The 15394-nt window shown below is 47.0% G+C and overlaps 1 protein-coding gene across 1 annotated transcript in view; it reads left to right on the top strand.

Moving 5' to 3' along the window:
• Positions 1-15394, top strand: part of LOC102818903 (glutamate receptor ionotropic, kainate 3-like) — a 315716-nt gene that overhangs the window by 231526 nt on the left and 68796 nt on the right. Inside the window, exons 8-9 of the mRNA XM_006867616.1 lie at positions 6187-6294; positions 10049-10162. Of these exons, the coding sequence (XP_006867678.1) occupies positions 6187-6294; positions 10049-10162 (222 nt within the window). The remainder of the gene's footprint in view (positions 1-6186; positions 6295-10048; positions 10163-15394) is intronic.

The following is a 15394-nucleotide window of genomic DNA, read 5'->3' as shown; positions in this document are numbered from 1 at the left end:
AAAATGGCCAATACCAGCCAGTCCATGCTCACTAATACCTAAGAGTCCTTGTGTCTTCCTGTAGGTTAAGCACTGAATTGCTAATCAAAAGGTCGGTGGTTCAAACCCACCAGATGCTCCTTGGAAATCCTATAAAAGATTGCTATGAATTGCAACCAACTCAACTGCACTAAAATGAAACAGCATCAAAATATGCCTAGGATATCAATCTTTATCCATTCCATTTCATTTTTGATAGCTTCCAATTTTCCTAGATTCATACTTCGTAGATTCCACTTTCCCATTATTAATGGATGTTTGAAATTGTTTCTGCTCATTTTGAGTTGTGCTTCATCAGCAAATAATGGTCCTGAAAGCTTTACTTGACTCACATCATTAAGGTTAACTCTGCTTTGAGGAGGCAGTATTTTGAGTGCCTTCGAACTTGAGGGGCTCATCTCCTGGCACGATATCAGATCATGTGCCATTGCTATTCATAGGTTTTCAGACTAACCATTCAGAAGTAACCCACCTCTCCTTCTTCCTAGTCTGTCTTAGTCTGGAAGCTCTGTTGAAACCTGTCCACCACAGGTGACCCTGCTGATATTGAAAATGCTTTTGCCACAACTTCCTGCATCACAACATCACACCACTACATATGACAAACTTTGGGATGGGCACAAATACAGATCTCTTACAATCGACTGGGCAGGTAGCTGTCTTCCAAATTTCTTGGCATAGATGAGTGAGTGCCTCAAGTGCTGCCTCAGTTTGTTGAAACATTCCAGTTTGTATTCTGTCAGTTCCCAAGGTCAGTTCCTGTGGTGGTTTGGTTTGGTCATCCACGAAAGCCTCATTCTCTTTCCCCAGGTTGACATTCCTGGTCCCAAGCCAATGATGCCTTTACTACTGATGCTTCTGAACAGACCCTTCAGAAACATCTCCATCTCATCTTACAGGGTGGAGATTAAGGCCCAAGCAGCTTCGTGACTTGCCTGCTATTGTTCAGCTAAGCAGGACTGCATGGGTGCCCTGACCATGCCCTGAGCCCTGGGCCCTGCCCAAGCCCAGCTCTCTGTCTTCCTGAAGACCATTTCCAAGCTGCCCATCTCCCCATATGACTGCGTGACACTAAATCATTTTAAAGACTTGGCATTTCCGAGCGGAGCTAGAAAATACCAGGCCGGAGTTCAGAGCATGTGAAGCATCTTTCATTTAAACAAGTCCTGCACAGCGGCTGGAGGGGGCGGGCGGCCGGGAAATGTCAAGGGGAGGAGCTGCTAGTGGCTCCCTGCCCTGCCCCTGCCCACCCGCCCACAGACAGGCCGTGCACCTGCTGGCATTTAATTCCTCTGTAGCTGACAAGGAGAGGAGCTCTACTCCAGTGCAGGTTTGAAGGCACCTGCTGTGATTTCCCCTGGGGGCTAGGAGATAGCCCGGGGATGTGGGGCCAGCAGGAGGGGGAAGGCAGAGGCACCCAGAGCCTGAGGGAAGCTGAGGCTTTCTGTGAAGTCATAAATAGTGCTTTTCACCTTCTCTGATGCCCCTTTAAACCACTATCCCCAGCCCCCCTGAGCCACAACTCCCTGGGCTCTATGTAAGCTCCCCCGACTCCACCACTCCACGTGGGGAACCATGACCCCAAGCCCTCCAGCTCTGAACTGCAGCCTCTACCTGACTGTGCTACCACTGGGACCCTCCTTTAGCCTCAGTGTCTGAGGCCCACTGCTGGTGACTCATTTCCCACTCAAAGTAACTCAATCAGACAGAATAGAACTGCCTCAGAGGGTTTCCAAGTCTATATGTTTTCAAGGAAGCAGATTGACACATCGTTCTCCAGAAGAGCAGTGGGTGGGTTGAAACTGCCAATCTTTTAATTAGTAGCTGGAAGCTTTAGATACTATGCCACCAGGACTCCTCCTCAGTGTTCACGTCTGTAAAATGGAGCACTGAGGAGACCCAGCTGGTAGGATTGTAATGAGAACTGAATGAGTTTATGCAGGAAAGGAGATTAGGACTTCTCCTTAGGCCTCGGTATTGGCCCAAGTGTGCCTCTGTCCTCAGCCACTCCTCCATCCCTCAATAGAGCCTGCGAAATGTCCACCCAAAAGGATAGTTCACTGCTTCCTGGGCCAGAGGAGGACCCCACTACAGAGGTACAGCTTCAGCTCCATTCCTGGGCTTTGGGATCATTTTAGCTTCTTAGTAGTGTTATAATAGAAACTCACAAGTGGGTGGCTTCAACAAACAGATAGATATATGTTCTCATAAATTGTGGCACCTATGAGTCCATGCCAACACATAGGGACAGTATAGGACAGAGTAAGGTTTCCTAGGCGGAAATCCTTACAGAGACAGACTGACACATCTTCCTGGTCCCTCCTGAGAACATGTCCAAAGAATGTGAGAAAAAGTCTAGGAGCATTCTGGTTGTACTGCCTCCTGGACAGATTTGTTCATTCTTCTGGCAGCACTGTAATTCAGATGCATCAACTCTTCCTCGGTTCTCCTTATAGTCCAACGTCCTTATTGTCCAACTTTCACATGCACGTGAGATGATTGAAAATACCACGGCTTGGGTAAAGTGCACTTTAGTCCTCAAAGGAACTTCTTTGCTTTCTAACACCTAAAAGAGCTCTTCTGCAGCAGCCTTGCCCAGTGCAGTAGATCATTTGATTTTTTGGCTGCTACTTCCATGGATATTGATTTTGGATCCCAGTAAAATGAAATCCTTGACAAATGCCATCTTTTTGTTGTCTATCGTGCGATTGTTTATTGAACCCGTTGAGAGGATTTTTGTTTCTTTATGTTGAGGTATAAACTGCAGTCTTTGATCTTCATACTGAAAACTGTAGTCTTTGATCTTCATCAGTAAGGGCTTCAAGTCTTCTTCACTTTCAGCGAGCACAGTGGTGTCATCTACATATCGCAGGTTGTTAATGAGTCTTCCTCCAATCCTGATGCAGTTTCTCAGATATACACCCTGTTTATTCCTGAAAGATTTTCCAGCCACAAGTATCGAGATTCAGATTTTCAACACATTTTGAGGGGTGGACACAATTTTATTAATAACAGGGATATAGTTTTGTTCCTGAGCTGTAATCCCAGTTCCAAGCAAGACCAAGCTGGTCAGCTAGGCTCACAAGGATAAAACTTGAGCCAAGGGCCAAGCAAGAGCTCTGCAGTGAGACTATAAAGAAGAAACAGTTGTCTATGGACCCCTGCAATGATTAACTACATATATATGACAGGCACTTTGTTGTTGTTAGATGCCATTGAGTCCATTTTTCTCTCATAGTGACCCCATGTGCCAGCGTAAAACTGCCCCCAGAAGGTTTTGTAGCTTGTAATCTTTATAGGTTCTGGTAGTGTAGTGGTTACAAATCAGGCTGCGAACCTTAAGGTCAGCGGTTCGAAACTACCAGCTGCTCCGCGGGAGAAAGAGGAGGCTTTCTACTCCTGTAAAGATTTACACCCTCGGAAACCCTGTACAGGGTCGTATGGGTCGGAACTCACTCGGCGGCACTTAACAACAACAACAACAATCTTTATAGGAGCAGATTACCAGGTCTTTTTCCCTCTGAGCTACTGAGTTTGAACCACTAACCTTTTGTTTACCAGTCAAACACTTAACCTTTGTATCCCCAAGTGCTCCTTTGAGTACTTTTGTTGTTGTTCAAGTGCCATGGAGTCAGTTCTGACTCATAACAATCCTGAATAGATTTCCAAGGAGTGGGTTTGAACAGCTAATCCTATAGTTCCACACTAAATACTTTGTTGTTGTTGTTGTTGTTGTTGTTGTTGTGAAGTGCTGTTGAGTCGGTTCCGACCCACAGTGACTATGTATGGGGTTTCCAAGATGCTGCTGGTGAGCTCGAACTGCCAACCTTGCAGTTCAAACATCTTTGCATTCTGGCACATTGACCCACAGCACCACACCAGAACTCCCAAATACTTTAGAGACCTTTATAAAATACCTGTGAAGTTAGCCATTGTCCCCAACAGAAGCTCAGAGGTGAGATGACTTGTCCACAGTCCCCATTCCCCTACAAGATGGCTGCCTTCTGTCTGGGTTCATCTCCCACTCCCTCCCCACTATTAATCCAGCAGACTTCCCAGGGTTTTAGAAGCACCAGATTCTTGAAGATTCCCAAAGGCTTTGTTTTGGGATGTAGAGATCTGTGCACCCATGGGTCTTGTGTCTCACTGTGTGAGTGTGTGCTCGGGTACAGGGGCACAGTCAGCCTGGGAGGGATCCCGGAGCTCTCTTGAGGTTAGGAACCAAATGCAGCCCACCCAGTTTATTAACACTCAGATTGTCTGCTGTCCCACAGCCTCTTTTAGGCACCCTCTCCCCAGCCCTCTCTCTGGCCCAAGGATCCAGCTGCTGGGTGAGCTCCCAGATGTTTTCTCCTCCTCTTGTTCCCAAACCTACCATTATCCCCAAGGACTCCAGAATTCGAGGGCTTTGTTCTTCTCCTGGATGCAGAAAGCCCTCAACGACTGAGCATTTAATTATATATGGGCATCAAGCCCTCATTCTGTAGGGAATAAGAGGAGCTGGAGTTCTAACTTGGATCTGCCTTTTATTCCCTCTGTGGGCTTGGGTGCCCACTTCCTTGTCTATAAAGTGGGAATCATGATCCATGCCTACTCCTCCACCCCTCACCCCAGGGCTACTATGAAGTTTGCGTGAGATGGGGAAGGTGAAAGTACCTTTTAGAGTTTGAGCCCTGGATCCACAGGAAATAAATCTTCTAGAATAGAAGTTGGCCAACTTTTTCTGTAGAAGGGCAGATAGTAAATATTTTAGACTTTGTGGGCCTGTGGAGACTATTCAACCCAACTGCCCTCTCGGGACAACGCCAGAGGTGGCATGTGAACATAGGCAGGGCTGTGTTCTGATTAACTTTACGAGGGGGCTTCAAAAGTTTGTGGAAAAATGGAGTCAACAGATCATGGATTTTTTTTCCCCATGAACTTTTTGAAGCTTCCTCTTATTTACAAAAACAGAGAGCAATGCTATTTGTGATTTTGAGCTTTTCTTAGTTTGGGTCCTATACCTTCTCTGAACAATAAAAAAATAACAGCTAGCCAACATTTATTCAACACTTGTGTCAAGCATTGTTCTGAACATTTTGTATAACATCCCTTATAACTCTTTTAATCGCTTTTTAGTAAGCTATTGCTGTTAGTTGCCTTTGAATTAATTCTGACACATAGTGACCCACGTGACAGCATAGAACTGCCCCATAGGGTTTTCTAAGTTGGCCTTATAGGCTAAACACTAGACTGCTAACCTAAAGGCAGCAGTTCAAACCCACCAGCTCCTCCTCAGAAACCCTATTGTTGCTGTTAAGTGCTATCTAGTCATTTCTGACAAATGACTGGTGAATTTGAACTATCGACCTTCTGGTTCAAACTGACCTTGCGGTCCAGTGCCACACCCTACACCCTACACATGCCACACCAGGACTCCAGGAAACCCTTTATAGGGCCGCTATGAGTCAGAACCGACTGGAATTCACTCCACAAAAACAGCAGCCATCTTTATGGTCTTTCTCCCCACAGAGCTGATGGGTGGGATCCAACCAACAACTTTTCAGTTAGCAGCCAAACACTTAACTGTTGTGCTCCCAGGGCTGCTTTTGGTAAGCTAGATACTAAGTTTCATTTTATAGATGAAGAAACTGAGGCAGAGAGGTGGAATGAAATATTCAAGGTCACATAGCTCATGTGGTTGAACCCAGCAATCTGAGCCCAGAGTTCTTAACAACAGCATGTGGGGGGATCCAGAGCTGGGGGTGCTGGGGCGACTGTCCCCGCTGCTTCTCTGGGGGCTGCTCTAAGTGTCTGACTTAGCCTCTTGGCAGGACTTGCCAACCCAGCCCTGCCCCTCCCCAGCCATCTGACATAGGCTCTCCCTTCCCTTGCTTTGAGGCGGGGGCCTCATTTGGGCGCATCCAAAATCGATGTTGTACACGAGAAGGTGCAAGTGTAGAGCTGGCTAAAGAGCATAATAGAATTTATGGAAATCGCTGGCTTGCACCGCAGCCCGAGCAATGATGGAGGTGATTATTAATTAATCATGGTCTTGGGGGAAAAGTATCAGTGCGAGGAGTAATTAAAATGGAGCATTGTACAGTTGTACCGAATGATGATTTATGAGCCCAAGGAATTGCTGCACTGCCCTCTCCCCTCCTGCAGGCTCAATGGGAAGGATTAACGGGACGGATTGTTTTCAACAAAACCAGTGGCTTACGGACGGATTTCGATCTGGACATTGTCAGCCTGAAGGAGGATGGCTTGGAGAAGGTGAGTGGGCATGGGAAGACTGGGCAGAGGGGCAAGGACACCCTGTACTCCCTACCTTGGGCCCCAGACACAGGCCCAGAGGGAGAGGTAGGACCCAATTCAGCTGCTCCTTCAGGTCAGGACTCCACATAACTTGTGCCTGGAGGATGTGTGGGTCCATCAAACAACACTCAGTCCTGGTCAGACTGGAGGGGTGCACCATGGCCAGGCCACAGCAGACACAAATCTGCCATCCTGTGAGCAAGGGCTATTGGGAAACTTAACCTGAGGAAAGCAATTTAAGTCTCATGGGGTAGACAGACTCTGTCGTTACATCCTTGCAAGGCTGTCAAGGGGCAAAGGGACACCTTGAGTAAAAGAAACATTTTAACAATCAGGTAATACCTGCCTGAGTAGTGAGCTCCCTGGCACTGGAGGTATTTAAGCAAAGATAGAGTGATTGCTTGTTGGGGAGATTGGAGAGGCTGAAGTGCCCCGTCTTCAGGCTTCTAAGGCCTCAGTAGTCTTGTGGGTTTGATAGAGACCAAATAGATCCCACGCCTGAACGGGAACCTCCCTGCTGCTAATGTAGAAAATGTCTGTAGTAAAGTCAGTTCTGACTTCTGGGAGCCCTCTGCGTAGTCTGTCAGTCTACTGGGTTCAGTATCCCCTGGGACCTCAGAGCAAGGGGCTCAGCCACATCCCTGCTGCCACCCCAGGCAGGTCCTAGGGAAGTGGTATATAAAATGTAGGGACGGAAACCTCCCTACATTGTATACATTGTATGCCGACCCACTGTCTTGGCTCAGCCTCTCACTGGACTATTTTAACAACCTCATCTGGTTTTCCCACTTCTGCTCTTGGACATTCCAGCCATCCCAAATACACACATAGATGAAGCTTTCCATTGCTTTCTGCTGCCCTGAAAACTTTCTGTGGCTCCCCAGTGCTAAGCCATTAAGTTTCAGCCCCTCACCTCAACTTTCAGGTTCTCCAAGAAATGTCTTAACCTGCCTCTCCAGATCTAACCCTTCCCTGAAATATACTCCACAACCCAGCCAAGTGCCCCATCCTCTGCACCTCTCGTCTTTGCCTGGACTGTTCACCTGGCTGCAGAATGTGACTTCTGTCTCCTTTCTTCACTCCCCCAACTGAGGATTTACTCAGTGTACCTTGGGGTACTCCACTCTCCCTGGAGTTTCCCACCTACTACATGGGGCCACTGTGCAGGAGAGAGGGTGTCCAGGGGAACCTTACTATCCATTTGTAGTGATCTCATGCCATGTTCATACTGTGTGGGCTAAGGACAGGGTTGTGGCCTCATAAGATCACTGAGACCAACTGGTCCAACCCAATACAAACTATGTAAGTTCTCATCAAGTCACCTTGTAGCTTGTACTTAAATTCCTCCCAAGATTGAGAACTCACGTCCTCTAACCTATGCACCCATCGAGTCGAATACAGTTTCTTAGACTGTATGTAAATCTTTTGGGGAGCAAAGAGTCTCATCTTTCTCCAATGGTGGGGCCAGTGGATTTGAACCACCAACCTTGTGGTTAGCAGCCCAACGCGTAGCCCACATTTATTCAAGTAGGTGTCTCATTTTTGCTCTCTCAGCTACCCATCTCTGGGAAAAGGCTTCAAATTCTACGGATGGGATGGCAATTTAGATGGCATTCATACCACTACTTTCCACTTCCACGCCCATGGCAGGCTTCAATAAGGCAGGCCCCAGGTTACCAGTGAGATTCCTTTTTAGGTGTGGCTTTAAAGCTAGAAATGGAGTTTGTAGATAAGTCAGAATCGGTTCTTATTTAGCCTTACTTTAATGCAAAGAAAATGCTCAAAGCGTTTTCAATAATGTAAAAGCCACAAGTGTGATGATTGTGGTGAAGAATTTGCTGTGAGCAGGAGTTAATTCAAGGGGCTTTGGTGGTGTGGTGGGTTAAGTATTGGACTACTCATAGAAAAGTCAGCAGTTCAAACCCACTGGTTGTTCCTTAGAAAAAGGATGAGGGTGTCTGTTTCCATCAAGATTTACAGCCATGGAAACTCTATGGGACAGATCTACTCTGCCTTATAGGGTTGCTATGAACCAGAATCAATTTGATGGCAATGGGTTTGGAATTTCGGTTCAGTCATTTCAAAGTGAGGGCAAATTTACATAAAGGTCAAGGATGAGTTTTCCGTGCGTGTAAGTCCCACGTTGGTAACACCAGGACTGCCTCTAATGAATAGGAGAGCGCTCATTCCATCTGGGCCCATCTGCAACATGAGAATCCTTCTTCCAACAGTCCTTCAAGCAACTGGAACAAATAGACCATAGTTAATATTCAAGACAAACTCTCCTAGTATCCCTGAGACACTCACCAGAGGCACCTGATGGCAGCCACTTGGGTGGTGAATGGAGCGTCTGAAGACCGGTCTTGCGGCTGAATCCTTGTCAGTTCTAACTGGTCTCACATTGCCGTGGCACCTGTTGCCTGGCAGAGCATGCCACTGGAGCTCAGTAGATGTTTGCTGGAGCAAGGGTTCCTGCTTTGGACAAATGGTTACTGAACATCTCCTGCTCCCAGTCGCTGCTAGACACCCTCATCCTGGACAGACTTGGCTCAACTCAGCCCATCTGAGAGCAGAACCTTTTTGGTTCTGCTGGTCTCCTTTTCTCTTTCTTGGCTGTGGATCATCTGCAGACGTGGAGATCCTGCCCGAGAGGATGTTGAGCTCCCAAAACAGCCACTCTGCCTCCCGTATCGTTACTTCTGTTTGCTGAGCTGGGTCATAGCTGATCCAGCCAGCTCCAGCCGGTGGCTTTGGGAGGATTAAGGCAGAATTACCCAAGCATAATTACATGTCTCTTTGCTATCTGCTTTGCTCAGCTCTCTTAATGAGATATTTGCACTTGGCCTCTCTGTTTAATTGATTAAGTTTCCCTAGTACCCCCCTCCCTCCCAAACTGGACCAAGGACAGAGTGGGCACGCCAAGACCTTCCTTGAGAGAGAGAAGCTGAGAATTAAGCAGAATGGATCTTCAAGAGGCCCAGGACTTTAGGACAATTTGCAAACTTGACTCCCCAGCCTCAGGCCCATTGTCAACAAGGACACGGGGGCGGGGGGAATTGATGCTGCCTCGGCCCAGGCATTTGCCAACTTTAGAACTAAAACAACAAATCAAATTGCCTTCTAACCCGGTGGCATCCAGAGTCCCCAGTGAGGGTCATCCCTTCCTTGTTTGGCTGCAACGACCAGACAAACAGGGAAGACATATTCTCCCAACATCTCTGTTGTTCCAGTCCCTGTCCTGGGCTTTGGAGGGCGTCTACTCCCGCAGGCTGACACTGGAGTTGAGATCCAGTGAGGGAGCATCTGGGTACCCAGGGAGTCACCCAAGAGATCCAGGTTCAGACCTCACTCTCTAACCCTGAAGCCCTGATACACCCAGTCTGTGCTTGGATTCTACTCAGCCCAGACTGGCAGCCCCTGGCTGGCTTCCGTTGGTTTCCCTGGGGTTGCCTCCATATTTATCATTTCCCTCTGGGTTTTCCCTTTCAGCAGTGATGGGTTTCCCAGCAAGGGAAGGTGGAAGGAGTCATGAGACTGGACACCTTGGGGACCTCCTCTGGGAAGAAGGAGGTTGCAGGGTTGTTCTTAAACATGCTAGCAGTGATGGTCATGGTCATGGTAAATAGGAACAAGATGATGGCACTGTTGGTATGGAAACAAGATACATAGACTGGGAATGCAGGACTCTGTTTCTGTCTGCCTGTCCATCCAGGTTGGGGTGTGGAGTCCTGCCGATGGACTCAACATCACGGAAGTCGCCAAGGGCCGAGGTCCCAATGTCACCGACTCTCTGACAAACCGGTCGCTCATCGTCACCACAGTGCTGGTAAGAGCCGATAGTCCCTGCAGGGCAACAGTTGACTGGAGGTGGGCTGCCCCTGGGCTACGAGACCTCTCCACCACCCTGTCCATCACAGACTGGTTCCTCTCATGAGAGCACTGGGTGTCTGAAGATGGGGGAGTTGCAGCTACAAGAATGTGGGAGCATTCAGGGTTTCTCAGAAAACTCTTAGGGAGCAGTTGGAACCAAGACCCCAGAAAGTGAGTGTGAAGTCAGCTCTTCCTATAGCTACACGAGCTGGTTCTCTTGCCTGCCAAGACCTGTGTGTCCAGCCCTTCTGCAAAGGCCCTTTCTGTGGCTTTACACCTCACTCCCATCCACTCCCTGGACCACTGATGTCTGAGAAGGAACCACAATAGAAGTCAGGGTCTGCCTGTCCCAAGGAAATGTCACTCCATCTGTGCTGGGTGTTCTGGTGGAGAGCTAAGTGGGTGGGGGGAGCCTGTATATATTTCACACCTTACAGGGACCCACCCAAGTGCCAGGGTCATGCCACACTCCCTGAATAGAACTGATTTCCCCCAATCACTCACACTCCCATCACTGAATGGTGCCTCCTTCTCCTGATCCATTGTAACCCAAGAAAAGACTCTGGGGGTCTCCCAGGGACTGGGCAGAGGGATGTGTCCAGGCCACTGGCCAACTTTTACTGACCAATACTGCACTGATTCCTCATGCCCAGTCCTCCTGGAAGGCCTAACTAGTTGCCATTAAGTCAGTTCTGACTCATGGTGACCCCATGTGTGTCCCAGTTGAATTGTGCTCCATAGCGTTTGGGGAAGTAGATTGGCAGGCCTTTTGCCAAGGCTCCTTCATGCAAACTCAAATCTCCAACCTTTTTGTTAGTGGTGGTGGTGGTGGTGGTGGTGGTGGCGGTGGTGGTGTGCTGTCGAGTCACCTCCAACTCATAGTGACCCTGTACAGCATTTCCGGGGCTGTCCTGGTTTGGTACCATAGGATAAGCACTCGACCCCAAGGTCAATTTGAAGCACAAGGTGGGCAGTTCAAAATCACCAGTCAGCTCCTTAGAAACCCTATACAGGGTCGCTATGAGTCAGAACTGTCTCGATGGCACTTAACAACAATACAAAATCTTTACAGGGGCAGAAAACCTCATCTTTCTCTCAAGTGGCTGGTAGATTTGAACTGCTGAGCTTGAGGTTTGCAGCCCAACTTGTAACCCACTACACTACCGAGACTCTCAAGTGCATTAACCATCTTTGCTACCCAGGGACTCCCTGGAAGGCCTCAGGGGTGTCCAGAAGCTCAGGACAAACCCTCTCAGAGACAGTGCCCTGCTTTAGGAGCCTGGTCTGGATCATCATCTGGGGAAGCAGCCCAAACACAGCACTGTGGACCCTAGCCAGCTTTTCCTTTAATAAGACAAAAGCAATATGGTTGTAAGGCCACATGGTAAGGTTGCTCCTCTACCAGAAGGGAGCTCAACTCAGTTTGGCATGCTTGAACCAAGTACAGCTGCCCCTGAATGGGGCCTGTGTGTGTGACTAAGTGACCTGAGCTGGGTCCCTCCATGATCCTCAGAGGCAGTGTGACTAGGCCCGAGTGGATGTAATTCCCCTTATATGTGCTCAGAGGAATGAGCCCTGATGGCACAGTGGGTTAAGCATTGGGTTGTTAAAACCTCTCAGCTGCTTTGTCTTTCTGCTCCCATAAAGTTTCACAGCCTCAGGAACCCTCTGGAGTACCTCTACTCTGTCCTATAGAGTCATGTGATCAACTCAATGGTAGTGAGTGGTCTGCGCTCAGAGACTGGGGTGACACCGTGGAACAGGAAGGGACTGAAGCAGGGGGTCGCTCTTCCAGGGATCCAGTGAGCAGCAGACACTGGAGATGCCATTGGTTTCTCGGGAGGAATCTTAGTCTATGGATCGCAGTCCCAGGGAATGATTATTGAGAGGAATCATATTAAAGGCAGTGAAGATCTAATGGTGGCTATGGAGATGTGGTGGAGGGGGCAGAGCAATGGACTGGGAAATGCCTGACCGCCCCCACCCAAACCTGGGGCAAGGACCTCCTTGTATCTCCCTGACAGTCACAAATCCTGCCTTCCTTCATTGATCAACTTTTTATTAACTACAAAAAACAGGTAAGACAGACTGCTCAAACCAGTAAGTCCAAATATGTCAAGAGGACAGGAAAAAGAAATAATAATCATGTAAAAATCTAAAAGATAAACATAAACAAATAAAAAGAGCAGAGATTAGGTTAGACTGATGAGCAATTAAAGGAACGCTGATATGGATAAAAATAGAAAAGATAAATGGAGAGCTTAAAAGAGGACAAAAGAAAAAGGTTAAGAGGAAAATTATAAACAGGTAATGGGAGTAAGGAATAAGATGAAAAGGGAAGGTATCAAGATGGCCAAAAATTAAAATAAATAATGAACAGCTCTGATGAGACTAAGTAAAAGAAAAATAGATATATAAAATCCAAATGTCAAAAAGTAGAAGGATAAAAGTGTGACAAAGCTGAAATATAAAAGGGTAAAAATAAAATAATAAAAAGGTGGGAAAAGATTAAAGCAGCATAGCATAAAGTGTGAGGTATAAATAAAACACTTTCCACAAGGCAAGATTAAAATAAAAAGGTAGAACTGGTGTGATCTAAAAGATTAGAAGGAATGATGATTAAAGGTGCTAAGGTGATTCAGCCGCAAAACAATACCCTGAACAGGAAGAGGCGCGCTCCAGATAATAAGGCAGAAAGATGCAGAAGGCAAGCGCCTTGAGAGACCACGGGGTGCAATTTTATTGAAATGGCAGCTGCCTGATTTCAAGGTCATGTGAACAGGATACAGCACTGAGTGATGGTTAAAGACACAGATTCTTGAGTTGAAGTTCCTGGCTTTATTACTTCAGGCCCTTTGCACCAGGGATGAATCCAACAGCCAGAAGCAGGATCCCCAAGATCCCCCAGGCTCTTGCCCTGCAATGCTCACAACTTCTTGCAGTGGTTTCTTGACTGACCCTCCCTGGAAGGGATTTCAGATTTGACCCCTTTGAACCCCTTACTAACTCACAGCTCTAGTTTCCCAAACCAGCTCTCATTGGTTGCTAATCGGAGACCCCCACCTCTAGCATCCAGCCACATTTCAGATTCCCACAGGGATATGAAAGGAGAGAAGCCCTTCTTTATCCTGTACCCTGGACACAGCTCCATCTGTCTCACAGTCCCTCAGCCTCAAGGCATCCAGACAGACATGAGCCCAGCAGCTATTCTTTTAGGATCATGCTGTGTGAACAGGAGACAGAACTCAGTGATGGTTAAAGAAAGACACAGATTCTTGAGTTGAAGTCCTGGCTTCACTGGGAGCTATGTGATCCTGGGGAGGAATCCCTTATTGTAGGTGAGAATGATAGTACTGATTTCATAGGAGTGAGAGGGTGAGTGGTAACAAATATAACAAGCCCGGAGAAAGCGCCATGCCAGGGATAAATAAACACACCAAACCAGTTGCTATAGAGTCTCTCCAATTCGTGGACACCCCATGCGTTTCAGTGTAGAACTGCACTCTAGAAGGTTTTCAATGGCTGTGAAATTTCAGAAGTAGATGTGCAGGCCTTTCTTCTTAGGTGACTCTGGGTACATTAGAACCACTAACTTTTTTATTAGTAGCCAAGCATCTAACCATTTTGCACCATTAAGGCTAATGTGATTAAAAAAAAAAAAAGATAGCTATTGTTGTTGTTTGGTGCTGTCAAATTGGTCTGACTCATAGCCAGCTTCTGTACAACAGAAGGAAACACTGCTGTAGTTTATTATTATTGTTGATCACAAATCCAGCCCACAGTGAGCTCAGGGTTCATGCACATGCAAAGTGAAAGATTTCTCCTTCCGTCCACCAGCAGAACCTGATCATCACCAACGCTGGACTGTCTGGGTCAAACAGGCACAACATACTTAGTGAACTCTGATTTAAAAAACAAAACAAAAAACTATTTAAACTGTAGTGGTTACGAATCAGGTTTGAACCTCAAAGGTCAGCAGTTCGAAACTACCAGCTGTTCCTAGGGAGAAAGATGAGGCTTTTTGCTCCCGTAAAGATTTACAGCCTCGGAAACCCTGTACAGAGTCGCTATGGGTCGGAACCAACTCCTTGGCACATAACAACAACATTGTGAATTGAGTGAAGGTTTACAGAGCAGATCATCAATTTTACCTTCAACAAATCTCATACTTTGCTTCATTGCAATGATTGCAACCCCCTCCATGTACCTTTAGTTCACGGTATTTACCTCGATTCACTTATTTCTTATATTCCTCCCTGTGTCTCCCACAATCTCCATCTTTCCTCTGCCAACCGCCCTCTTGTTGTATATTGCCTACCCCATCACCCATGTTAACGTGTGTCTATTCTCTAGCCTATGAATAATTTTCTCTCCTCCCTCCCTTCCATAACCATCATAGAATGTTTCTTTTATCAAGAAAAGCATTTCTTAATTTTTACAACAGTGGTCTCATACAATATTTGTCCTTTTGTGATGTCCTGGCGTAGCACTGTAGGATAATGCACTGTACCAAAAGGTCCAGTTTGAACCGCAAGGTTGGCAGTTCAAACCCACCAGCCACTCTTTGGTAACACTAGACAGGGTTGCTATGAGTCAGAACCAACTCAACAGCACTTTAATAACAACAGCAACAATTTCACTCAGCATAATGTCCTTCCAGTGGTGAACTTTGAATTTGCACTTGGATGCCTTTCAGACAGAGGGCACCCCCTGGCTTACCACAAACCCCACCACTTCCTGTGTTGACACTTGATTACTTCTAACAGTTGCTTACTGACTGGCCTCTGAAGGCATTATGGTTTGTGACACCTATTAACCCATAACTAACTCATCACTGGTCTCATAGCAGCCTCATGTGTCAAAGTAGAACTCTCCGCCGTAGGATTTTCAATAGCTGGCTTTTTGGAAAATACATCATCAGATCTTTCTTCTGAGGTCCCTACCTCTCAGGAGACTGGAACCTCCAACCTTTGGCTAGAAGCCAAGTGTGTGAACTGTTTATAGCACCCAAGACTCCTCTAGTCTCCTGTTGTTAGTTTCTGTTGAGTCCCTCCTGCACCTTCTTCATGATTGTCACTGTGCTTGAGTCCGTTGTTACAACCAGGGTCTATTTTGAGAGTCTTCCATCCTAGGGGCCTCAGCTTCCAGCACTGTACTGGACACTATTGTCTTATGATCCATGGAGTTT

This window comes from Chrysochloris asiatica, unplaced genomic scaffold (assembly GCF_000296735.1).
Source record: "Chrysochloris asiatica unplaced genomic scaffold, ChrAsi1.0 scaffold00106, whole genome shotgun sequence".
NCBI lineage: Eukaryota > Metazoa > Chordata > Mammalia > Afrosoricida > Chrysochloridae > Chrysochloris > Chrysochloris asiatica.
Note: the sequence above shows the minus strand (reverse complement) of the source record. Positions and strands in the feature narration are given on the sequence as shown.